The sequence below is a fragment of the Chenopodium quinoa genome, unplaced genomic scaffold, assembly GCF_001683475.1.
Source record: "Chenopodium quinoa cultivar QQ74 unplaced genomic scaffold, ASM168347v1, whole genome shotgun sequence".
Taxonomy (NCBI): domain Eukaryota; kingdom Viridiplantae; phylum Streptophyta; class Magnoliopsida; order Caryophyllales; family Amaranthaceae; genus Chenopodium; species Chenopodium quinoa.
The window spans coordinates 6,859,009-6,884,600 of record NW_018742738.1 but is presented as its reverse complement, the minus strand read 5'-3'; the positions used below and the strand labels follow the sequence as shown (position 1 = coordinate 6,884,600).

Below are 25,592 nucleotides of genomic sequence, written 5' to 3'. Positions count from 1 at the left end.
TGACCAGCCTTGGCAAGGAATGCAAGTGAACCTTTAATTTCTGGAAGGCGGCCTCAGCATCCGGCCCCCATTCAAACCTTGCCTTTTTCTTAATTGCCTGGAAAAAGTATAGGCATTTGTCGCCTGATCGGCTTAGAAATCTTCCCAAGGCCGCCAGACAACCTGTTAACTTCTGAACCTCTCGGACGGTACGAGGCGACTGCATGTCAATGACCGCCTGTACCTTCTCAGGGTTCGCCTCTATTCCTCTCTGGTTGATAAGGAATCCGAGAAATTTCCCAGACTCAACTCCAAATACACATTTCTTGGGATTGAGCATGACATGGTGCCGCCTGAGTGTGGCGAAAGTTTCTCGGAGGTCCGTCAGATGATCTTTCTGAAGTTTAGTCTTAACAATCATATCATCAATGTATGCCTCGACGTTTCTCCCAATCTGATCAAAGAACACTGTGTTTATCATTCGTTGGAATGTAGCCGGGGCATTCTTAAGACCAAACGGCATGACCGTATAACAGTATAATCCCTGATCAGTGACGAAGGCCGTCTTCTCCTGATCTTTCTTCCACAAAGGAATTTGATGAAAACCAGAATAGGCGTCCATAAAACTCATCAAGGCATGGCCGGCTGTTGAGTCGACCAGGTTATCAATTTTGGGCAGAGGGTAACTGTCTTTGGGGCACGCCTTGTTCAAGTCTGTGTAGTCTACACACATTCGCCAGGTGCCATTCGGCTTTTTAACAAGTACCACATTTGCAACCCAATCTGGGAAGTAACATTGCCGAATGAACCCTGCATCAAGTAATTTTTTGACTTCGGCGGCGGCCGCCTGACCTCTTTCTTCACCATGGTTCCGCTTCTTTTGCCGTACCGGCTTCTTTTTCGGATCCACAGCGAGTTTGTGTACTGCCAGATCAGGACTAATGCCTGGCATTTCATGGACTTCAAATGCAAAGATGTCCTTGTATTCTTTCAACAGGTTGTGAAAGTCATCACCAAGGTTTCTCAGAGCAGTCGTCCCAACTTTGACTGTTCGGTCAGGGCGGGAGTCGTCTAATATCAGGTCCGTATGCTCACCAGCCGGCTGAGGGCGGAACTCATCCGGCCGGTCCTCTGCCAATGATTGCTATTTTCTTGCCTTTCTGGCGGACTCTGTCTGGGACGCCTTTCTTTTTCTGTCGCCTGTTTCTTGAACAGGCGCACTTTCCTTGACATTGTCAAGGTCTGTTTTTTCTCCACTTGACCCAGTGGCCTTAGCAGTGGGTTTGACATCCGAGAGATAGCACTCTCGGGCCATCCTCTGATCTCCCCTTAGGGAGCCGACTGTTCCATTGTCCCTTTCAAACTTAAGCAGCATAAGTGACGGGATTATAACAGCCTTGGCACTATTCAGGGTTGGGCGACCCAGAATCATGTTGTAGGCAGAGAGTTCCTCTACAACTAGGAATCGGACTACCATGTGTCGTCCTTCCCCTTTTTCGCCCAGGCGGACGGGTAGATCAACTCGTCCCAGTGGGTGGACGACTCCTCCTCCAAACCCTATTAAAGGGTGGGAGGCCGGATGTATGCAGTCCGTCTGATATTTCAGTTTTGACAGACATTTGCTGCTGATGAGATCTGAAGAGCTCCCAGTATCTATGAGGATTCGACCAACTCTCTGGTTGGCCACTTTACATTCAATAACGAGAGGGTCGTCATGCGGCCCCCTTATTCCTCCTAGATCCTCTTCAGTGATGACAATCTCAGGAAATGTATATTTGGACGGTCGTTCTTGGTGAACGGAATTTACATCTAACCGCCTTATATTATCTTTGTTGCCCCTAATAGTGGGCCGCCTCCTGAGAAGCCGCCTGCAATGGTGTAGACGACTGCATCATCTGTATCGGAACTGTCGGCCTGTTGATTCTTTTTGGCCGACTGCTTTTTTGAGGAAGTATTCCCCGTAGATTTCTTGACATAAGTGTCAAGATCACCTTGATCAGCCAAGCGGTCTAGGTACCGCATGAGACTAATGCAGTCGTTGGTGTGATGACCAATGTCATCATGATAAGCACAGATTTTGTCTTGGTTCCGGTTGCTCGCAGAACCCTTCATGGGGAGCGGTTTCTCAATTGAGAGCCGTCCCTTTATTTCTTTTAGGATAAACTGGTTATCCTTGTTAAACACATACTTTGGGGAGTATGGTTTGAATTCCTTTTTCTTCTTGGCCGGCTGTTTAGAGGAATCAGCCGCCCAGACCCCTTTTCTTTTTTCATCTTTGTTGGACGACTGTTTCTGTCGTCCTTCTCTATTGTCGAACCTCTTCCCGTCCGACTGTTTCATTGTACACAGATCAGTCGCCTGTATATAGGCTTCTGCTTCAATCAAGGCCTCTTGAAGAGTCGCCACCCTTTTTCGAACTAAATCAAATTTGAAGGTAGACCCGTCTTTGAGACCTCTAAAAAAGTCAGTATAAGCTACCTCATCCGGTAACCCTTGAATCTGTATTCTCATCAGGTTGAACCGCCTGATGTAGGAACGAAGCCCCTCCTTTTCACCCTGCTGAATTGTTCCCAAATCAAGGGTCGTTTTCTTCGCAGGGATGTTCATTGCAAAGTTGGAGGCAAATAAGTAAGCAAGCGTCCTGAAACTGTTTACACAACCAGTCGGCAGGTTGCCGAACCATTGCTGTGCAATTCCCTTGAGAGTTGCTGGGAAACACTTGCACCAAGTGGGATCATCCAACCCTTGAAGGTACATCAGGTTGGTGAATGCCATCAGATGGTCTTCCGGGTTAGTAGTGCCATCATAGGCGCCTACTAAAACATTTTTTACTTTGGCTGGCTGAGCGGCTTCAGTAATTTCCTTGGAGAAGGCCGACGGCTGTTCACCAAGTCTAAGCAGCCGTAGCTGCCAGTCCATAGGTTGGACGTTTTTTGCTGCAGGTCCACCAAATGGAGGTGGCTGCATAAAATATTGTTGTTGCGGCACAAATGGCAAATTTGGTACCGCCTGCGCACTATGAAAGCCAGACTGACGGGAGGTGCCGCCTGACTGACTCTCATGGTACGACTGAGTTGGCCTCATCGAGGCATTTCGCAAACTGTCCTGAAAATTTGAAGTAGAAGCCGACTCTGATAATCGGTCACTCTTCTTCTGCTCTAGCAGGTGCCGAGCATCTGTGAACGTTTGCTTTGACCCGTCCGCCTGAATATGACGAACCGGTTTCCTATTTCCCGTAGGATAACGGAGTTTTGTGAAATCAAGAGCAGACGGCTCCCGCTTCTTAGATTTAGGATGGGGAGTCGCCTCTCGCCCTTGAACTGGCTTCCTCTTCAGTGAAGTGGAAGGTTTTTTGGCCGCCTGCTCTTTGACTGAAGCAGGCGGTTTTTTGTTGATCAACTCTTGGATCTCTCCCTTGAATCCCCTCATGAAGGTCATGAGTTCGTTCCTTGTGATCGGAGCAGACCCATCAGTCGGCTGTTGCCGAGCAAGCGGTGCGCCTGCTGGCTCGCTTCCTGTTTGAAGATACTCCCGTTCCCTTATTTCAGTATGACGGGTACGGCGGGCCCTTAGGGTCCCGTCTGGAGCTGTATGAGTTTCAACTTCAAATTCACTTTCGGTATCATGGTCCGACTGAACTTGAGGGTCGTCTAGGGGACGCCTCTCTTCTGGGGTCGGTACAGACTTGGATGCCATCTCTGAAGTACTCTCCCCACAGACGGCGCCAAATGTTTTGGGGTTTTCTGATGTCCTGCGGGAGAGCTACAATTCCGAGACTGGAACCGGACGCCTGTACCTGCAAAATAACGGAGACTCCTGAGAGCTCCGCCTCCAACGGTCAAGTTAGTACCTGATTAAGGAGTAATTAATACAGAAATTAAAGTAATAAGGTCTCTCTAGGTGAGAGTATTTAATGTAGGTAATCTGCTTTGCTAGCGAGATCAGCCGGTTATTAGTGTGTTCCGTAATGTTTCTCCTCCGTTCCGTTAATTATTCGGTCCCTTGATTAATGAGGATTAATCGAGTATTTATAGCCTTGGGAAGCGTGCAACTCTCTAGGTTTAAGGTAAACCTAGGGCCGATCGGGCTTCTAGACTGAAATGGGCCTTGATGGCCGGTTGTCCCATTTGGCATGGGTGGACACGTGGCGTGTCTTAAGTGGTCCGTGGAGGACGCGTGGCGGAACCTGGTTGGTCCACTTGTCAAACGGCGCTTGGTGGATAAAAATCCCCTAATCACTAATAATGCTGCATCAAAAACAAATGCAAATACAGCAACCAACCTTCAAATATGTTCCTCTGGTTCAGCACGTGCTGAACATTTGTCCACAACCTATTGTGCAAATGCAGGTTCTTCTTGGAACCAGCAAGAAGCGAGAGGTTTGATGATTTCAGACATACACAAAGCGGATTCACATTCTAGTGGCAGCAATAATGCTCACGGTCTTTCATCAACATACCTATCATTTTCTGGTGCAAATGAAGACAGAAACAACTATGGTCAGGGAGGAATGAAGGTGAATGGGGCTGTTTCTGTTAAGTAGGATCCACTTTATGCTTGAAGGGACGGCTGCCTCCTTATTGTCTGGTACTTACTTTATACTAAAACTAATGTTTTCCCATTTCATAGTCCTTCAAATATTTGTCTGACTGACTTTACATAACAACTTTTCCTGGGAAACTAAATTTTGATTGGTTTTGACATGTGAATAGTCGCAGTTTCAATTTGTTGGCTTGTTTATTTATAGGGAACAATTGTTTCTGCTTCTGAGCTCGGTAGTTGTGGGCACTTGAGGATGAAACCCTTGGAACAGTTATGTTTTGTTTGACTTGATATCTGTCTCAATGCAGGTAATGCAAGCATAATTGGGCCGATTCAATCACGGAGAACAGTCTAGTAACCCTTCAAGTATGTGGAGTCCCAGGCAACTCATTCTTGGCTTTGGTTTATGTGGTTTACCCGGGTCGGGATGGAGGAGGAAATACAGGGTAGTAGGACTATGTAGAATTATAAAGGATTGGCTTTCAAATTATGCGTGGATCTCTTGTTTAAACTATGAAGGATTCGATGTGGATAATGCCTCTCTTGTAGGCTTTCTGGATGTGTTACTTTGTTGGAGTTAGTATAGTACTGTGTTTATAGTTAAATGGAGCATGGACAAGGAAGATAATCACGGTCTAGGAGGTGTTTTAAAAGTTTTTAGTGATCATATTCATGTTAGTGATCCTCCCTATTTCTTGGTCATTTATTTATGAATTTTAGTGGTGTATATTTCGACTGACTTGGTCCATATTTCACTGAAACTCAACAAAGGAGGAATTTCACAACGCAAAATGTACAGAATTATTGAAAGGTAAAGTTGTAAAATCAAAGTAATTTCTTAAGATAGACATTGAGATTTCCGTTTGTTGGATTTCTAAGGATTTGCTCTTTTCATGTATCTCAACTTGTATGATTTTATTGGTCAATAAAATTTAGTAGTTTCAGTAATTTTGGTAGGCACAAACCAAATAAAGCATAAACTTAGATATTTATTAAAGCGTAGTTGATTCAAATTAACTTGTAAAAGTTTATCTAACTTCATTCGTTGCTCTTATTGAGGGGTTGTGTTTTTTTTTTTTTTTTTTTTTTTTTTTTTTTTTTTTTTTTTTTGTGTGAGACATTATTGAGGTGTTTCAATTTACTTGTTTTATACGAAGTGTTTTTTTGGATATATTGAAATTTCTCTTCTACACATTCTTTGAATTGTGTCCTATGCCAATTCACATGTGATACAAAATCTTAGGTTCCACAACACTCTAAGAGGTTACTTGGGTCATTGGGTGGTTAAAATTGTTCACTCTGCTTTTAAATAATAATTTTAGGATTTTTAGCTGTTTATATACACAACTCCCTTGATTGACTCAAGGTTGCCATGTGTATTTATGTGACTAACTAGTGACCGTGTATACAACATTATGCAACCTCGAGATGTATTTCTGATTTCTCTATCATATTAAAAGTTTTTGACACCAAAAGCGTGAATATAATGTTTGAAAACTTATAAAATACGGAGTAGAGATTTATCGCTGAAATAAATACTCGTGACCTTTTCAGAGCCCCAACGATTTAGCGATTTGTTGCTCAAAGTAATAAATTACTACGTAAAAAAGATAAGAAATCTTGTTAGGGCTCATGCATTTTTCCCCCCTTTGGAGCTTTATAACGTGTAAGCTGCGCCGCAGCAGTGCTGCAACTTCTCCCTCTCTCTTTCTCTCAATATCCTCCATTGAAGCTTACTCTGATTCTCTGAATTCTCCATTGAAGCGACTTGCGGCTTTCTCTCCTCCATTGTAGCGGCTTCTGAGGTAAGATGTTTATCATAATTATCGAATATCAATTTCACAAATCTAGGGTTTAGTTCCAAACTTAATTACCGGAAATCCCAATGATGATAATATTTAGTAATCTGAACAAATTAAAAAGGGTTGGGCAAATGGTATTTGGTAGTGCATTGAAGAAATCCAGATGAAGCTCCCATTTTCATTTCTGCTAATGGTTTTTGAGGTACTCTGTTTTTCTTGCATTGCCTTCTTCCATCCAATCTCATGTGGAAAATAGGCATTTCTGAGGGATTTTTATTTTTATTTTTTAAAAAATATTTATGCCAGTAATCTATCAAATTCATTTACTCTGAAACTATTTACCTTTTTTTTTGTTTTTTGAAATTATTATGCAGGTTAATTATGAAGAGTGCAGAATCAAAATGCATTTGCCAATGAATGTTGCAGAGGGAGCTTGTGATGTTTCATAATTGTAAATAATATTGTAATTTGTAATCTTAGCGTTGATTCATTTAGACAATTGTATATTTGTATTAATGATTTGTTACATATGAATATACTCAAGCTTACAATATACAATAATTTTACAACAACATTGTACCAATTACAAAGTTACTTAGTATTATTCATTTATTCTACATATGTTTCCCCTTGCACCCGATTTTCGCCTTTGGATTCATTGACTGCAGCAATAGCTCCAACTAAAATGCAACCTGTTCTTTAAGTTGTTCCTGTGGACATAATACAAGCACCCAGCTGTCAAAAAAAATTCTGTACACTATCTGTCGGGTTGAATGAGAAATCATATGTACAACTTCTGACAATTAAAATTTCCTAACTCCATGTTTTTGTAACACCATTGGTAGTGATTGATGAATGATAATGGCAATGGATGAAGAAAGTTCGCAATTGTCGACTAATTCGGAAACTTGGTGGCTCCTTTACATATAACTTAAGAATTATCTTACTACTTGACATATTAATTCCCAACTCATATTATGATCTTGGATTAGAAATTGCCCTGTATTGGGTATTATAAGATCAACTATGGAACCAGATTAGTGTGTGTTGCCAGACATCATATCAAGCATGAGTAAATAGTATTCTCTAGTTTGAAGGCTCCAAGCAGCAAACATGTTACAATCTTCCTCAAGAAGCTGACAAGACCCAAAACTTCTACAAAGCCTTAATGAACCTACATCATCAAACTTCATCAAGTATATTTATCTCATTATATATTTATATGGCACTGGAAAGACCATACAACCGAAACCAGCAAACTACAACCTCAATAACAATGGATACTTGGCTCACGAGGATTTTAAACATGATCATATATAATAAGATGTTATGACATGAGAAAAGCTTGCACCCACTTTTGAAGGATGACTGACTTCACTTACATTAACAATACAATTAAAATGATGGTCAAATATTGGCTGCTTTCTTGCAAAGTAAAATTACTAACCTCAGTCACGAAGAAAGCATGAAACCCATAGGGAACTCTTGAAGGTAATTCAACAACTGCAACAGGATCAGCTGACATTGTTTTTGCATCAATTACATTCACAAACGATTTCCTGCAAATCAAACGTATAAACCATTAATTGTCACTAAACCCTTGTGACCATACCAGATCCATTCGATTAGGTATTATCGAAAGAGTAGTCGGGAACTCTTGCTCCCAGTGAACCATTTGTAGCAAGTGTTCAGGTCTAATAATAAAAAGAAGAGTGATGTAACATAAGATAGCACATATCATACTGGTCAGACAAGAACCTCACTAAAAATCAGACAATATAGGAAAGACCACAAAGAATCTTCCTTTTTTTCTGACAATAATTGGGTTACAAATTTCAAAGAACAAAATGCAGGTTTAAAAAATTACCCAGTGTTTTCGTCATGCACAAAGAAGATAAGATATCCATCATCCTCTTCACTGGTGGTACCTGGTTCACGAGGAACAAAGATGGCCTCTGATCCAAATCTTCCAGGACCAAGGTCAAAGATACCTTGCACAGTTCCTCCAACTTCAAGCTTTGTTTTGCTGGAATCTGGTTCAGCATGCAAGTCAAATTTGACTATTCCTTGTACTTTCGCAATGCTGCCCAATATGGTACCATACACATATCTCTGTTTCCTGTGCTTGGTACAAGAATAACATAAGTATAATGATGATGCACTAATTATCTCCCCCCAGCCTGGCCACCCCCACCAGTTAGCCAATATGCAACATATAATGAATTCCACCCAACTAACAGAGGAGATTATAAAAAAATTTACTTATGGAACTGTGAGATCCAAGTACCTGCCAGTGTAGTACTCATTAACTCTAGGGAAATCCACGGCAGGTGCTGATAGTTCTTTTTGAGACGCAAGACCAGTTTTCATATTAAATCTCATCTCGTACCTGGTATCAAGAGTTTTTATCAAAAAAAGATGATTGAAAAGATATTAGACTCTGTCCAACCATTGAAGTTTTCTTACAGCTGATTTGAAAAATCTTCAACCCGATTTTCAGCAGCTCCACTGACCATCTCCAAATCTGGATTCTCAATGCGACAAGTGATTAAAACAACCTCATCTCCTTCTTCCCACGCATTGGCTGTCAACATAAGCAATCATGATTAAATGCACTGAAATATGCATTTACTTTTTATATTTTTATTTTATACATATGTATATAGATTTTAAGATAAAAGTTAACATCTGCTGAAGCAGTAAATGATCATGCAATAGTCAAATCAACATCACAAATCGACAAATGTTCTCTATATATATGATAAAAATGCTTAGAATCTATGACTAATGAAAAATGGAAAAAGGTAGCTAGGACACACCATTATGGAATATGAAACAATTTGGCAGCTCAAACCATTTGATTAAGCTCTCATTCTTAGCATATCGTGGTAGTACACCAAAGCGAGCCTTTAATGTTGGGTCAAAAGTGAAAATTAGTTTTTTTTCCTTCACCATATCCTGGAAATTCAAGAATATAAGATCAGCATATTAAAAACAGAAGCACTAGTGGGGGAAGGGGGACAAAAAGGAGAATTAAATGGAAAACAATATGGCAGCATCAAGTGTCAAAATCCTAAAAAGATTTATGCCATCAACTGTAGTACCACAAACAGATAAGCCCTGTTTCCAACAGAATCTAAAATATACCCTGCTAACAAGCATGTTTGAACACCCCCCTCCCCAACCTCTATCAATAATGCTGCATGAAAGATAATTTTGAAGAAGTGAACAAAAAGCCGACCCCAAATCATTTTGGGACTAAGGCTTTGTTGTTGTTGTTGTTGAACAAAAAGCTGGTATTTTCTTTTGGTGTTAAAGTTACCATACCTTAGGTCTAAAGTGTAAAGGAAGATCCATGATAATAGCATAGTTCTCAGTGATCGCAAAATCATGCATCATGATAGGCGCAGGGATAGTTATTGGTACAGGGTCATGCATGTATCCATCCTTTGAAATTACTCTGTATGTGATATATGGTGGTTCATGAGAGTAGCCAAAAGTAAACATCTCCCCTACACCAAGAGTTTGAATTTGATCAGTGAGACTACAAAAAATAAATTTCAGATTAATGTGTGCTTTTAATGAAAGAGAGAGAGAGAGAGAGTTAATAAATCTCACCTGTGGAAGGATCAACCTTTGGATGAGCTGTAATGGAGTGGGTCAACCTTTTATCATAGTCAAGCATTCCAAGGGTTTGAAGATCCCCGTCTTCCAAAACACGAATAACATCTGGATAAAACAGTAAAGTAGAGCACTTAGTGTCACATACAACTGGTACTAGCAAGAGCTATCACAAGCATCTGGATATAAGTCCACCATGTCCTTTTTTTGGGCATATGACATTCAAAGTCAACATCAAGTTAAACAAGAAACACTCAATTTGGTACCTCAAAATGAAAATAAATAACAGAATATCACAACTCACATGGCTTATCTGCCTCTGAAAGTGCCAGAAGCTTCCCATGGTGATATATAAGAGCGGTATTAGCTGTATAAAGATGGAAAATTCACATATATGAGTAATATGATCCAAATTTAATCAAAATGACAAGTAAACATAAAGTGATAAAACCATAGATAGAGTAAAATTTCCTTCAAACCAATGAAGCATTGATTTAGCTAGCAAAAGCACAGTGAACAAGATACTTATTGCAAGTAGCCAAATGAGATTTATTTTCCTTTTAGCCTTTTGGCCAAACTCTAAGGATTGATATAGTATAAGTAGAAGAAAAAACCTGTCCCATTTTCATACGACATATCTAGTACTTTCAGCTTGGCCCTGAGCATTTGCAAGTTGACTGTAAGTAATCCAAAAAGGCCCTTAAGATCTCCAATCTGCAAAGATTTGAGAAGTTAACACATGTAAGGCCTACAATAAGAAACCCTGTTTATCCATTTAGAAAACAAAAAATCCATCAGGTCATCTCACTCAGAGTCTATCAAATGGATTCCATTCATTTTGCTTTCTAGGAGATATTATTTAGTTACTTCTGCAGTCTTATTCACTAGTCTCAGGGCACTATTAACCTGCAATAGTACACTTACGCGTAACTTGAAGCACCAAATGTAGGATATGTGACTATTTTGTCCAATTTCAAAAATAACTAAATGTAAACAAAATTTATACAATAATCAGCAATAAACGAATTTTACACAAAATTTGAAAATTCAGTGACTAAACTACTACTGTAAGCACATTGTTATGTGACATTTGATATCAAATGTGATCATTTTAATGAGATCTTTGATTCAGAAGCATAAGTGGAAAAAAATAAAGGATTTTTTAACGCAAATAGACCAACCTTTGGCCAGTTCTCCCAAAATGGACAAACCTATAAATCAGCCCATATTGGACAGAAGTTTGCCATTTTTCGCCTATAATGGACCAAGCAGGTCACCCTAACCTGTTATAACAGGTAAAAGTCCACTTGTCATTAAATCATTGGTCAAGTTTTTTTTTTTTTTTCCCTTTCCTCCTTATCCCTTTTCCCTTTCCCTTTCCTTCCTCCCTCCATTAATTCTGACCAAGCTGCCACCCCCTCCACCACCATCTCCTCCCCTAGAACCGGCTACCCTCACCTACGACCAGTCACCCCGCCCACAACCAGCCACCCCCAACCTTCAATGGCAACTCCACCATGATCACCACCACCAGACCTCAACCCAAAACCCCAACCCCACCATACCTCCTCCTCAAACTCCCAACCATACCCTCTCTCACCTGACATGAAACCCCCTAAACCCCTAAAATCGACCACCTTGAAACCCTAGACTACCCACGAAACCCCTCTGAACCCGACCACACCCCCTAAACTCGAAACCCAGCCACCCATGAAATCCTCCCCCTGCTGTGTTTCCCCTCTCGCGTCACCCTCCCCTGCTCTGCTTCCCCTCTCGCGTCACCCTTTTTTTCGTAGCCTGAAATTTGCTAATGAAATTGAGTGAATTGCTGCTAAAATTGATACTTTTGGTGTCGATTTGGGCTGCTATGTTAGGCGCGTATTTGGTGGTGTTCGGTTTGGTTATTGTTGCGTGACGGTGGCAAGCAAGGGATTGACATGGTTGGCGGGGTAGGTGGCTGGGGGACAGAGGAGGTAGTTGAGGTGTCTGGTGGCTAGTTTCAGGTGGTGGATTTTTTGCTGGTTTCGGGTGGTGTATTTTCAAGGGCTAGTGGTTGGTTTTGGGTGTTGAATTTTCAGGGGGTGTGCTGGTTTTGTGGTGGTGCCTGGTTTCGTTTGAACGTGGGTATGGTGGTTTGAGTGGTGGGTATTTTCGAGGGTGGTGAGGGTCAGCTTAGGTTGATTTTTTTTTTTTAAATTTTTTTTTTTTTTATTACCTTGTATAACCGGTTGCCTGTAAACTCATTCCATTATGGGCAAAAAAATGGCTGTCCAATATGGGCAGATTTATAGGTTTGTCCATTTGGGAGAACCGGCCAAAGGTTAGTCTATTTACGTTAAAAATTCCAAAAATAAATAAAAATAGTGACATCCATGAAAAAATGGTAATAAACATTTTTTATAGCACTTTTATGGTGAAAGGTGTATGTAAGCATTGTCTTCAGACTGATTATTAATGCTATGAGTTGTATAGACCATAAAAGCATAGACATGGGGAACAACTCATTTTTTATTTTACATCAAAATTAGTTGCACAAATCATTTCTTGTTTCAGTCCCCAATTGCTTACCTTCATAAATTTTGCCCCTCCAAAGAACTCTTCTTGTTTCAGCCTTGATGTCTTAACGTAGCGGGAGACATAGGTTGCTTTCCCATCTTTAATGTGCAATCCATGAATCATGCTGTAAAGGAAGGCAAAACATATATACTTTTGTTGTTGCAAAAAGTAATCTGAAACTTAATATGACTGCAAACAACAGATCATACATCTTTACTGCATCTATTAATTGGATAATTATACATAATGGAAGTAAAAAAGTATTCAGAGAAGGAAGATGATTAATGAACAAGAGACATATAAGTAATTTACTTATGGATCATATAATATAGAGTAAATGAGTAATTTACTTATGGATCATATAATATAGAGCTTGTACTACGTAGGTTTGAAGCTACATATTCAGAGAAGGAAGATGATCCATGAACAGGAGACATATAATAGGCCTTGAACGTCAATGATATTTCTGGGTTTTTGGCCCTTATATAGGCACTATAGTCATTTCTCCACATGCTTAACTATGTTGAAATATTGAATAATCCAAAGCAGTCATAAGAGAAAATTATGTAATTAACATACCCATCTCCATCAAACCTGCAAAAAAAATAATTACAATAATTAGCTCAATGTATAGGTAACACCTTTTTAAATGTGAATCACAACAAACTAGTTTATAACTTACCAGTGATATCCAGCCACAGGAGCAAACTTTGGATTTGGTCCGACCCTGACAAACTCCCCATTCAAGCATTCCTGTAATTGATGATGTGCTAATTAATAATTATGTATGAAACACCAAGTGAACTTAACCATTTTATTTCTGCCAAATAAAAGGAAAGGAACTATTTTAGAATTCTGGCATAGTATTTCAGAGAATTGGATTGAACCAAACAGAAAAGGTTGCATGTATACTGCTTAGCTAGCTGACAGCATTTAATTTTTTCATACTAAATTCTAGTTTATTATTTCGATTGTCTTCCTTCCAGAACATAGAGAATCACGTATAGTAAATTTAACCATCACTTGCAAGTTTTAGTTGCTTCATAAACCATTATGCTGATGACTAGCATTTGCACCCCGAACTAAATGTTTCTCGTTTGTTCACCCTTCTAGATTACAAAATGCAAATTCACCATACTGGCCTCTAGTAATCAGTTCAATTAAAATATAGATTTCCATTACAAAGTGTATACAATCGGCCAATTGACTCATATCAAACTTTTTCAAACTTACAAGTATTAATACTAAAATAAGCACCACAAACAAAGGATATATTTAAAAAAAACTAGCAACTAATCCTCTACTAAAACCGCACCTAACTTATTCTAAAAATATACATGTGTGTGTGTATTAATCAAAAATAATAATTGGGGATGTTCCAAGAACATACGTAATTAGGCTAAACGTGGAAGCCATGCTTATTCGTTCTCTAGTTCGAAATTGATCACATTGCAACTACACTTGAGCAATATCCACCAAAAGTTTCAAAAGGACAAAATGTATGAAGTTAATTTCACAAAACCTACTCCATATGTTGATTTATTCTTGATTAAGACCACCACTTCACCAGCAATGTAACCATCATCATCATTTACCAAAACTCATAAGAAACATATAGTCCCACTGACCCACCACAAAAATTGCACAACACATACACCACTACTACATACCAATGCAACAATTAAAAAATAATATATGAAAACCCAATTGACTACTGAAACCCTCCTTAATTGGGTTGTCGTTATAAAACGGGTGTGCAATGAGCACTAATGCACTATGCACTCGGGTGTATAAACCAAACAAGGGCTAATCATATCTATGGGAGTAATGGGACTATGCCCATTTAGTAAAAAGTAATTCATTATCAAACCAGTAACACAAAATTAAACCCAGAAAGTTAATTACTTTCGAAATCATAATTAGGCAAACCAAACATAAACCCAGAAAGTTAAATACTTGAAAATCATAATTAGGGAAACCAAACAGCAGGAAGAAACATACAGTATAAATAAAATTAAAAAATGGAGAAAAAGAAATGAAAAGGGTACTTACAGGGAGATGACCATGAAACAGGTAAATCTTTGGCAGGAGGAGTTTCTTGAAGAACAGGAGCAAAATTGCCATAAAGATAATGAAGTGGTTTAGTAGAATCATACATCAATTTGACAATCAATTTTTCCAACAAATCAATAGCTTTGGAAGTGAACCCTTTGCTGGGTTTTTGGGTCAACTTGAACAACTCCATGTTTTTCTTCTCTTTGCTTCTTCCCTTGCTCTCCTTCACCCATATTTTCTCAAATTTCTCAATATCTGGTGATTGGCAGTTTTCAGACTTTCAGTGGTAAGACTCTTGTAGTCTGTCTGATGACTAGTGACTGTCGATAACACAAATAATGTGGCCTTCAGAAAGTTTTTAATTTCTCAACAGGTCATTCTTGTGACACGTACTCACTAAATAAGGCATGTGGAAATTTTCAGGATGTTTAGCAAAGCTGGCTACAAATTGAGCCAATTCAATTTGTTGAGTGTTAGGCCCATTACAGTCCATAGTTGTAGGCGTGGTGTTTGGTTTCATTAAGTTGGAAATGATTGGTAATGGAATCTCATACTAGATAGGTATGAATTCTAAAACTCATACTAGTTTAAAGTTGTTTGGTTTTATTATTGAAATAAATTCTATCTTTCATTAATAGAATGGATTGTGAATTTTAGGGAAAGGGGTGGGTATGAGATTCCATCGATATGGGGATTAGAACCCCTTGGGTATAAGATTCCATTATTAAAAATCTCAACCAAACAAAAAACCCCCTTAGTATATGGAGTAAAATGAGTATTTTTTTTTTTAATTTTTTTTTTTAGGAATTTTTTTTTGGATATTAGAGTAAGGTTTTAATTTAGTCTACCTTGAACCTTTTTTCCGGTATTATAATTGGTTTAAATAAAATATCAAATACTTTACATAAGTAATACAAATATACAAAACGGAGTACTTTATAGTATTTTGAAATTATTAAAAGCCTAAAATTAAAGTTTTTTTTTTTTCGGCATATTCGATATAACCGTATAATGTAAATTTTCAAAAACACAGTAAAGGTCACTAACTTCACAATTTCATATGATAACGATTTTTAACAAGTACCTACATAGCTATATTTACTATGTACAATACACAAACGGAGGCAAGGTGGGAGATTTTTTTGTTTGCGCAAAAAAAAAAAAAAAAAAAAGGAAAAAAACATTATTGGTCGTAGTTGTTATCATCGAAGGGAGGGTGGTGTGTACCTTAAGAACAAGAAAGAGAAAAGTGTATAATAGACGGCAATCAATCACGGCACATAGCAGCACCTCAAAGTTCAAAATCTATGGGGTTTGGCCATTCATGACGCAATAACAGAATTAGCTTGTATATAGCTTCTATGACCACGCAAATGACATTCACATTATCTAATTTACCCAAATCTTCAATCATCTCCCATCCCTTCTTCTCCTTCTTTTCTTGCTAGGAACTCCTAATTTTTTACCTACAATTTTTGCTAAAACTTCAATTCCCTAAACTTAACTTTTTATCTAACCCTTTTTCAATTTATCCTTATCTCTCATCTCATTGTGCGCGTTGTTGCTCTTACAATAATACATGCTAAATTATAGACTTGCTTAAACATTATGTGACAGACTACATTATGTGACAGACTAATGATAGTTTTGTATCGCGAAACCTTAAATTAGCTTCCTTATTGTAATTTTTCGCCTTTTCTTATTATGTTTTCAATTTAAAATTAATAATTAACTAGGTTAAGTCTCATGCATTGCACGGTTATAATTAAATTTTACAACAAATAATTATAAATAATGGTGTTAATTTCAACAATAATTTATCTAAAATAATTATTTGTAACAAAATAACTTGAATTTTAGTTTTATACCAATACCAAAATACGTAAAGGTTTTTGAATTGGATTGTATAAAATAATATAATAATAGAAATTTTCCAAAATTATGTCGTGTTTTGCCATCCATTTTTATTATCACATTCAAGTCTTAAATTTCTTTTTATGTAAAAACGAAGAAACTAATTCTATTTTTCATTTTCTTTCCTATTTACTACGTCGCTCCCGGGAACAGATCCAGTGGAGGCGGGGTGGGGCCTGTAGCTCAGAGGATTAGAGCACGTGGCTACGAACCACGGTGTCGGGGGTTCGAATCCCTCCTCGCCCCGAAAACCTAAGGGTTCCTCCGCAAGGTTCGTCCCCCATTTTAATCCCATAAGGTTTAAATAAAAAATTCGATTGACCTTTTGAAAAAATTGCTATGCTTAGTGTGTGACTCGTTGGTTTTAGAAGCTATAAGGTTTTATATATAAGAAAATTAAAAATATTAACTTAGGTTAGTACCCATATACGAGCTCATATTCATTTATCCTTAAATTGTTGACACAACTTTGATCGACATAATATGAAAATTTAGGAATTTAATTTTACTTTAGAATAATTAGTATTAACGTAATCAATTTTTTTAAATATATTTTTAGTGAGTAGTAGGGGTTTTCATTTTTTAAATAATCAAATCAATATTTAGAGTAATTAGATTAAATTTTCCAATATAAACGTTATATTTCTTTTTTAATTAAAGTAAATTTTATTATCAAATGAAGTTGGAGAAAAAAAATTGACATTGATAATATTATAATAATCTTGGAAAATAATGTATTACAATACCTTATTTTTAATCTATGTTAGTATTTTTGTAACTAAAAGTTTCCTAGTATATAAAATATATGTTAAAAAAAAAATTGAGTATAATTGGATTAAATATGTTAATGGAAATAACTATTATTGTAGGTAATAAAATGAATGTCATTAAAATATGGCAAAAAAAAAAAAGGAAAAAAAAGGCAGTATTTTTTTTAACTAGAAAATGATAAGTGTCATTCCAGATTTCGCCTGTAGTATGTAGTTATTGATTATTAATGATTAATAAAAGTTGTGTATATACAAATGTAAGACTGGTAAGAGCACACAATATAATTTTTTAAATTTAACAACTCTTATTGATCAAGAGGGATGGGCTGGGCTGGGCTTTGGTCTTAAATACATTCAACCAGCAAATATTCAGTTTTCTTCATCTTTATGGAATTAAAAGGGTGTGGTTGTAATTTTCAGACCACAAACATTATTGTCGCAACAAATGGGGATAGTTTCAGGCAAAGCAATCTTCTATCATGTTCCCTAGCTTGCGGAAGATGATCACAAAGCGCTAGAAGATCGTTTCAGGCGAAGCAATCTTCAATGGGGTTCTCTTGATTGTAGAATTCTATCACGGCAGAATTAGAGGCAGTTGCAGGCGTAGCAGTCTTCAAGCGGTATTCTCTAGCTTGCGGAAGATCGTCAAAACAAACATCAAATGTAGCAACAAATTGGTTACCTTCAGAGACGTGTGCTTGACGGTGCAAGATACGCGTTTCTTAACTCTCTTATCTGTTTAACTAACGCTAGTTTGCAGGTATCGGCGTTACACGAATAGGATCGCAGAACATTCTGAATCATTCTCCGTCCCTATCGATACTTTAACTTTTGTTTTTGAAATTTGCGTTTCTCGAAAATCAGTCAAAGTGGGGGCTTCAATAGACACCCATTTGTGTCTCCCCAAAACCAAACCTAGTTATGAGTACCTTTCATGTCGAATCATAATCGAATGAAGTGAAAGTGTGGAAAGTCTAGTGTTGCGGTTAGTTTTTAATTCTTTTCTTTCTCTTTGTTTTTAAAAACCTATTTTAAGAAAACAGCCAATCCAATTTGGTTTGGCCCATGGCAAGGGTCTAATAATGGTGTAGCTGGTTCGAGTTCGAAAAGATCTTTCCAACGATATATTATAAGCCCAATTTCGATGAATAATAAGGAAGTTATGGACAAATTACTAAACTAGGCCCGGTTTGATCTTTACATGCGGCACAATGATCTAGAGGAGTGCCTTTTATGATTAATCATTCCTAATGTGATTAAGATTGATTATAGTCTTCTAGAATCTATTAGAAGGTTCTTTTCATTCCTAATTTAATTAGCGTTGATAAATTGACTTTAATTGACTTTTTAGAGTTTTAATTTTTTTTTTTTTGAAAGAACTTTTTAGAGTTTTAATTAGAATAAAAGAAGTGTTTTTAAGGAAAATACGATTTTACCCTCTCATACGCTTAAATTTTATCAAAAAAAGAAAACGCGTGGAAAATTATTTCTAACTCCATACGACGCACAGCGTTTGGCGACAGATCTGTTGTCTGGCAACAAGTGCGTGTTTGGCGGTGCAGTCGTGTTTTATTCTTTTTGAAACTCTGATTCGTTGTCTATCGTATCCGGCTGATTTTCTCCATAAATAGCCTCCTAAAACCTCCGTTTTCAATCATCAATTCTTATGAATTCTCTCTAATTCTCTCTATCACCAACTCTCATCAAGAATTTCTTGATTACTCTTCTCTCTCTCTTAGCTAAACTAGCCTTTTGCATACAAATTCCGCATTCACAAGATCTAGACACACCTAGCCAAGTTCGATGTTGCCTCCTCCCTAGACGTGAAAGGTTTTAATTTCTGAGAGTTTGGTCCCAAATCTCTATTTCAATTATTTAATTTAATTGTTTGATTATATATTTTCCTTGAAGTTACTAACGTCTGTATTTTGTTATTAGAAAGAGATATGAGGCATCCAGTAAGTACTTTAACTATTTAATTGATATTTTGATATAGAAATCATGCTTAGATTGTCATTTTGATTCCCAGTATCATTTAAGGATGTTTTATTGCTTCCTAGTATCATGTTTAGGGAAATAATTAAGTTTCTAATATCAAATATGCTTATTGTGATTTCTATGATGCTCCCTATTTTCTTTCCTAATATTCATGTTAATATCATGTTAGGACTAAAGGTTGAATTTTTATTGTTTAGTGACATGCTAGGGCTTGTTAATAATCTTGTTAGTATCATGCCTAGAATCTTGCTATTATTATTATGCTTTATTCTTAACATGATTATTTTAATTGTGATTATTATAACTATGATTATTATCATATTATGTTGCTTGATTGTAATTATTGTTATTGCTTGATCACGCCTTTTATGCATGTTTAAAGGGAATTGGTACTTGTAATCACGCTTAATAAAAATTAATAATTTTGTTTAGGGATAATATGATTATAATTCAAGTGTTCGCCAATAATAGATTTATTTGTGCATTAATATTCAACCAACATAAGTAAACATGTTTAGGGTTAATCCTATCTATTGCATGTTAGTCAGAAAGCGCACATGTATACGATCATAATAAAGTAGAGGCATATTATTAGGGCAGGTTCAATCTCTTTTTAGGTTGGATTTGTACCTTCATCCCCGAACTTCCAGTCATGGTTCTAGACCTATTGGAGTTAACGATTTCCTGGATCGTTAAGGGGTGTAACCTTCACCATGTGAACGGTTTACAAGTTTCTAAAACTTGTTGGTGACTCTTTTGCTCTAGCTTCCTTCCCTTTGGACGCCACCATGCTTAACTGAATGATCATAGTGGGGTTCAAGCTAGGGATAATGCTTGAAATATTCCCTACAAACATAATACCACGCGCAACACATTCTGTTGCGATGCGTATAGCAGCGCAACCGAATCACTTGCGCTGGTCAGTGTAGACACCTAAAAATGTCTCCCAAAAACCAAACCCGATGATGAACGATCTTTCACCGCCACTCTTTGTCGGGTTTAGTATTTAATCCCGAGAGTGCTTAAAATATCGTATTTAATTAAATTCAATTTTGGAATAGTCCATGGACCAGTCTTTATATTTGGTCAAAGCATAGTTTTAATTTCAGCCCAAACTTATTATTTAATTTTAGCCCAAACCTTTTTTATTTTATTGTTTTATTATTTATTTTGGCCTAAACTTTTTTATTTATTTTAGCCCAAATAATAATAAAATCAGAAAATGGCCGGAAATTATCAATCGGCACTTTAAATGCTGAACGAAATTAGGGTCAAAAATGAATTTAGATGGAAAAGCGGACTGAAAATTCCCGCGTCACGGCAACAGTCCATCGTGTCACGGGAAACTTTCCCGTCGGACTGTGGGGTTCCCCGTGACACGGGACACCTGTTGTGACACGAGGATTTTCGTGTCCTTTCCGCGTAAACCCTTAACGCGTTTTCTCTCCCGTTCAGCATATATTTCCCGCGTCACACAAAAGTACACCGTGACACGGGAATGTTTCCCGTCTGACGGTGGGATTTCCCGTGTCACGGCACACTTTGCCGTGTCGCGGTATACTTTTATAGGGTTTTTTTTTATCATTTTAGGGTTCCGTGTGTTCCCTCAGCACATTTTATCTATAAATACCCCCTCATTTCTGATGTATTGGGCATCAATTAATTCTCTAGTTTTTTCTCTCTTCTATGCTCTAGCCTAAACACTAGCCTACCCTTATTATTTCAAAATTCCTTCTTCAAGCACTCCTAGGAGTCCATACTTTACTCGTGGTTCTGTCCTTAAGCCAAGGCGTGAAAGGTAGAACTGTTTGAGGGTTTGGCCCCAAATCAACTCTACTTAACTTAATTTAATTTAATTATTATTTATTATTATTTCCTTGAAGTTAATAACTCGTTTATTATTTTGTAGTTGCAAGCAAACATAATCAAAGTAAGAATTATGTTCCTTTTATTTCTATTATTTTTCTAACGATTTTATATTGTTAGAATTATTATTAAATTGCTTCCAATATTAATGTTTATTCTATTATTATTTATGATCACCACATTGCATGTTTAAAGGGAATATATAATTGAAAATCACGCCTAATAAGATAATTTGGACGACCGGTTTAGGTTGCTTTTTAATCTTGTTGTTAAATCAAGTGATCACAAATATTTTAGAATTATGTGTTGCATTAATATTAAACCAATTTAGCATAATAATAGTTTGGAGCGAATTGAATATTTTGTTTGTATGTCTTTGAGATCACCGGAATCACTTTTCACTATAAGAATCGAGTAGAGGCCAATACGGAGGAGTGCGACTCCATGACTCACTTTGTACCATCATCCCCGATCCTCCTTTTGTGGTTCCAAACCATATGGAGTTAGTAATCTCATGGATTATGAATGGGGTGCAACCTTCACGGGTCAATCGTTGTTGCCTTCATTGTCCCTTTATCGTGGTTGCCTTTTTATGATTAGTGAACGGTTTACAAGTTTCTCAAAAACTTGTTGGCGGCTCCCTACTTTATTTGTCCCTAAGCGTATTATTTCAATTCCCAATTCCTATGAGTGCCAAGAATATATATTCACACATGCTTTAACGTAGGCGCACTTCAAGAGACGCCTACAATTTGGCGACTCCATTGGGGAGGATTCTTGGTTATTTATCGATTTGAGTGATCGGTATTAATTAAGATGAGTGGATGAGACTTGAAAGATTCTTGAAAACTATTCTTGTGATTAATTTGGTATTTTTGCATAATCGTAGACGTTTTGACGTTGCGTTTAGGTCTATCCCGTAGGAAAAATTGAATAACTTGAGTGCGTACGAAGGAAAACAGGGCACCAGTCAGATTTTCTGACTGCCGTACCACGGCAGAATCTGCCGTCTCACGGTGTAGTACACCGTATGACAGTGTACAGTACCGTGGCACAGGAATATCTACCGTGTCACGGCAGTCCTAAAATCACTCTGGTGGCTTATTTTCTCTTCTCACAGTCAACTTCCTTCGATTTTACTAAAAAAACGTGTGTGTTCTACATGCGTCTTAGCCCCGGGGTATTTAAGCTCTATCAACCCAAAAACGCTCATGGAAATAAGGGTTTATCCGAGTTATTAAATCCACCCAAACCATGGAGTCGAGTTCGATTTCATCACGAACTCGCGAAGCCGCCCGTTGTCATACACCCTCAAGGGAGGCTGCCTTGCTAACGCTTCCAAACTCTTAACCATGGTACCCTTTTGACACCCAAAGCTTGACCAATAATTGAACATAGATCTTGACCCTAGGTTGCGAACTTTTTTTACATCATCGTGACTAAATGTTACATGGTTTGATTGGTGCTAACCTTCATGTGTTTACTCTTTTTTGTTTAACCCATGACCGAGGATTTTTATTTCCTCATAGTAATTAGTACGGACCTAAAATTGACTAAAATCTGGAAAAACTCACAAAAAAAAGACCTGGAACTAAGCACCGTGTCACGGCATGTCCTGCCGCTCCACGGTGAACAGTGTTGTGACACGGCGTTTTCTACCGTCTAACGGTAGACTGCACCGTGTCACGACAGTCAGTACCGTGACACGGTGCCCAGCGGAACTGTCTTGTCAGTTTTTTTGGTTTTTTGTGCGTACGGTCATAACACGCGTCCATAACCTCACTCACATGTCGTGTTCACACACTTTATTTCGTTAGTCGTGCACTATTTCATGACCGTATTTTAGAATAGTCTTTTGCGTCATTTTTTTCGGAGTAAGTCGGATAGTACCTCCCAAATGTTTTTTTAAAAAAAAATAAAAAATAAATAAATAGAATTTCAAAATTATAGTTTTTTAAAATTCAATTTTTTTTTAATTTTTTCCGGAAGGGTTAAGGTTAAGTTTGGTCATTAAAGGTGTGTTTGTTTCAGCGTCACAGCACTTGGTCAAGAAGCAAGGGTAGATTGTTACGGTTCGAGTCAATACCTCAACAACCTCTTATACCAAAGAGGCGTACAAGGAAACCACCACAATCGTCTCCACAAGATCCATCTCCAGTCTACTTTCAACCAATGGCTACTAAGGAAGATATCGAGAACATCAACAAGACAATTGAAATGTTGTCTAACATGATGCAAAAACTCACCACTAGAGTCAACACGGTAGAGCAAGACAATCAAAACAATGTCACTGTCGCTGCAATGGACAAGATTAAGGAACAGATGAGTAAGATTTCTGAAGAATTCACTTATGTGGAGCAACTTGTCGCCTCTTCGTCCATAAGGGACAAGCTTCCTGAGAAGTTTTCCACTGCTGACATTCCCAAGTTCAAGCCTACTTATAATCCGCTTTTCTATTTGAAGGCTTTTTCTGCAACCATGGCTCTTAAGGGAGTAGATGTGACACTCTTCCCTACGGTGTTCCCTCTTTCCTTAGAGCACGCCTGTCAACAATGATTCTACTCTCTGGAATCCAAACATGTTGCGACCTGGGAGGATGTTGCAGAAAGCTTCATGAATCGTTACAAGTGTAACATTCAGGCCAAGACTTCTGAACGTGAACTCTCCCTTCTCAAACAGAAAGAGAATGAAGGCTTCACCACTTACTTAAGAAGGTGGAGGGAAACAGCTACGCTCTTGGTGGATCCCCCCAAGGAAAAAGAGATGGTTCGCTTGTTCATTGCCAATTTGACACATATACTTCTCCATGGCCTTTTTCTACTTGGGGCATCGAAATTATTGGAAAGATAACTCCACCAGGACAAGGGGGGCATGAATTCATCCTCGTAGCAATCGACTATTTCACCAAATGGGCGAAGCTGCCTCATATGCTAAGCTAACGACGAAACACGTAGCTCAATTCATCGAGAAAAATATCATATGCCGCTATGGGGTACCTCATGATATGATCAGTGATAATGGAACACATTTCCAAGCCAAATGCGCTGAATTATTACAGAAATATCATATCAAGCATCACAGATCATCACCTTACAGACCACAAACAAATGGTGCGGTCGAATTGGACAACAAAAATGTGAAAACTATCATCGAAAAGAAGACAGAAAATTACAAAGATTGGCTAAGTAAGCTACATTTCGCCCTTTGGGGTTATCAAACCTCTGTTCGTACATCAACGGGGGCTACCCCTTTCTCTTTGGTCTATAGAGTTGAAGTTGTACAACCAATAGAGCTCGAAATCCCTTCTCCCCGAATCGCGTTAGAAAGCCAGCTAGATGAAGTCGACTGGATTAGAGCAAGATATGATGAACTAGTCTTACTTGATGAAAAACGCTTGGCAGCTTTGCATCATGTCCAAACCTACCAACAGCGTATGGAGGGACATTTCAATAAAAAAGTCAAGACTAGGAACATCAAAAAAGGTGACCTGGTGCTTAAGGCCTTCGCAAAAATGTGTTGGATCCAAGAGGAAAATTTAGACCAAATTGGTCAGGCCCGTACATTGTTAAAGCCATCTTGTCCGGCGGAGCGGCACAATTGGTAGACATGGACGGTAACGGTTTCCACAATTTAACCAACTTGGATCAACTCAAGAAATTCTATGCCTAGTTGCATGGGTTCATGACCCAATAGAGCTACGTTTGGCCATATTCCTTTTCAAGGATACATAGGAAACCCCTCAAAGGGGGCCCGACCACTGTAAAAAATAAAATCCTTCCTCCGTCGATCAAGCATACGCGCCAGTTTAGCATTGCGTCACGACAAAATGGAGCCCAAAAAAAAAGGAGTTTGCCACGCCACGGGAAAATCTACCGTGTTACGGAAAATTTCCACCGTGACACGGTGGATCTACAGCAAAAAAAAAAACAAAAAAAAAAGAGTTTTCCACAACATGGGAAAATCTACCGTGTCACGGCAAATTTCCACCGTGGCACGGTGGACCTGCAAAAAAAAAAGGAGTTTGCCGCGCCACGGGAAAATCTACCGTGTTACGACAAATTTCCACTGTGACACGGTGGACCTGCAGCAAAAAAAAAAATGATTTTGCCGCGCCATGGGAATTTCCACCGTGTCACGGCAAGCTCCACCATGGCACGGTGGAATTCAGACTTTCCGATTTTTTTTTTTAGTGACGCCGTCTTCGCGAATTATTTGTTCAATATTTTTTTTATTTTCATTCTTCCATTGCGTCCGACTTCTAGATTTTTATTAAAATAAATGTCATTTTAATTTTTATTTAAGGCGAAAATAAATATGCTATTATTATTAAAATAAATGTGACTATAATTATTGGCATCATGCGCCTTATTTAAAAATTATAAATCATATAAGCAAAGCAATATTGATCTAATCCCTCTTCACTTTAGGAATCTCCTTCTCTTTTTCAATTAGGTCAGCCTTCACCATTAATGTGTCTTTTGTAGCTCGA

The 25,592-nt window shown here is 38.0% G+C and overlaps 1 protein-coding gene, 1 long non-coding RNA gene and 1 other non-coding gene across 3 annotated transcripts; 2 read left to right on the top strand and 1 right to left on the bottom strand.

Moving 5' to 3' along the window:
* The first annotated feature begins 4,218 nt into the window (after positions 1-4,218).
* LOC110724174 lies at positions 4,219-5,469 on the top strand. Its single transcript, XR_002511881.1, has 2 exons — positions 4,219-4,566; positions 4,830-5,469. It is a non-coding gene; the product is annotated as an uncharacterized LOC110724174 (long non-coding RNA).
* Positions 5,470-6,809: 1,340 nt separating this feature from the next.
* LOC110724173 (carotenoid 9,10(9',10')-cleavage dioxygenase 1-like) lies at positions 6,810-14,821 on the bottom strand. Its single transcript, XM_021903574.1, is given in 15 exon segments — positions 6,810-7,033; positions 7,771-7,882; positions 8,191-8,442; positions 8,611-8,712; positions 8,790-8,907; positions 9,143-9,281; positions 9,651-9,835; positions 9,942-10,052; positions 10,249-10,311; positions 10,559-10,658; positions 12,513-12,624; positions 13,080-13,094; positions 13,183-13,253; positions 14,553-14,567; positions 14,569-14,821. Coding segments are annotated over 15 exon segments (1,602 nt in total). The 5' UTR covers positions 14,746-14,821; the 3' UTR covers positions 6,810-7,003.
* A 1,820-nt stretch (positions 14,822-16,641) lies between these two features.
* Positions 16,642-16,715, top strand: TRNAR-ACG. Its single transcript has one exon. It is a non-coding gene; the product is annotated as a tRNA-Arg (tRNA).
* The last annotated feature ends 8,877 nt before the right edge of the window (positions 16,716-25,592 follow it).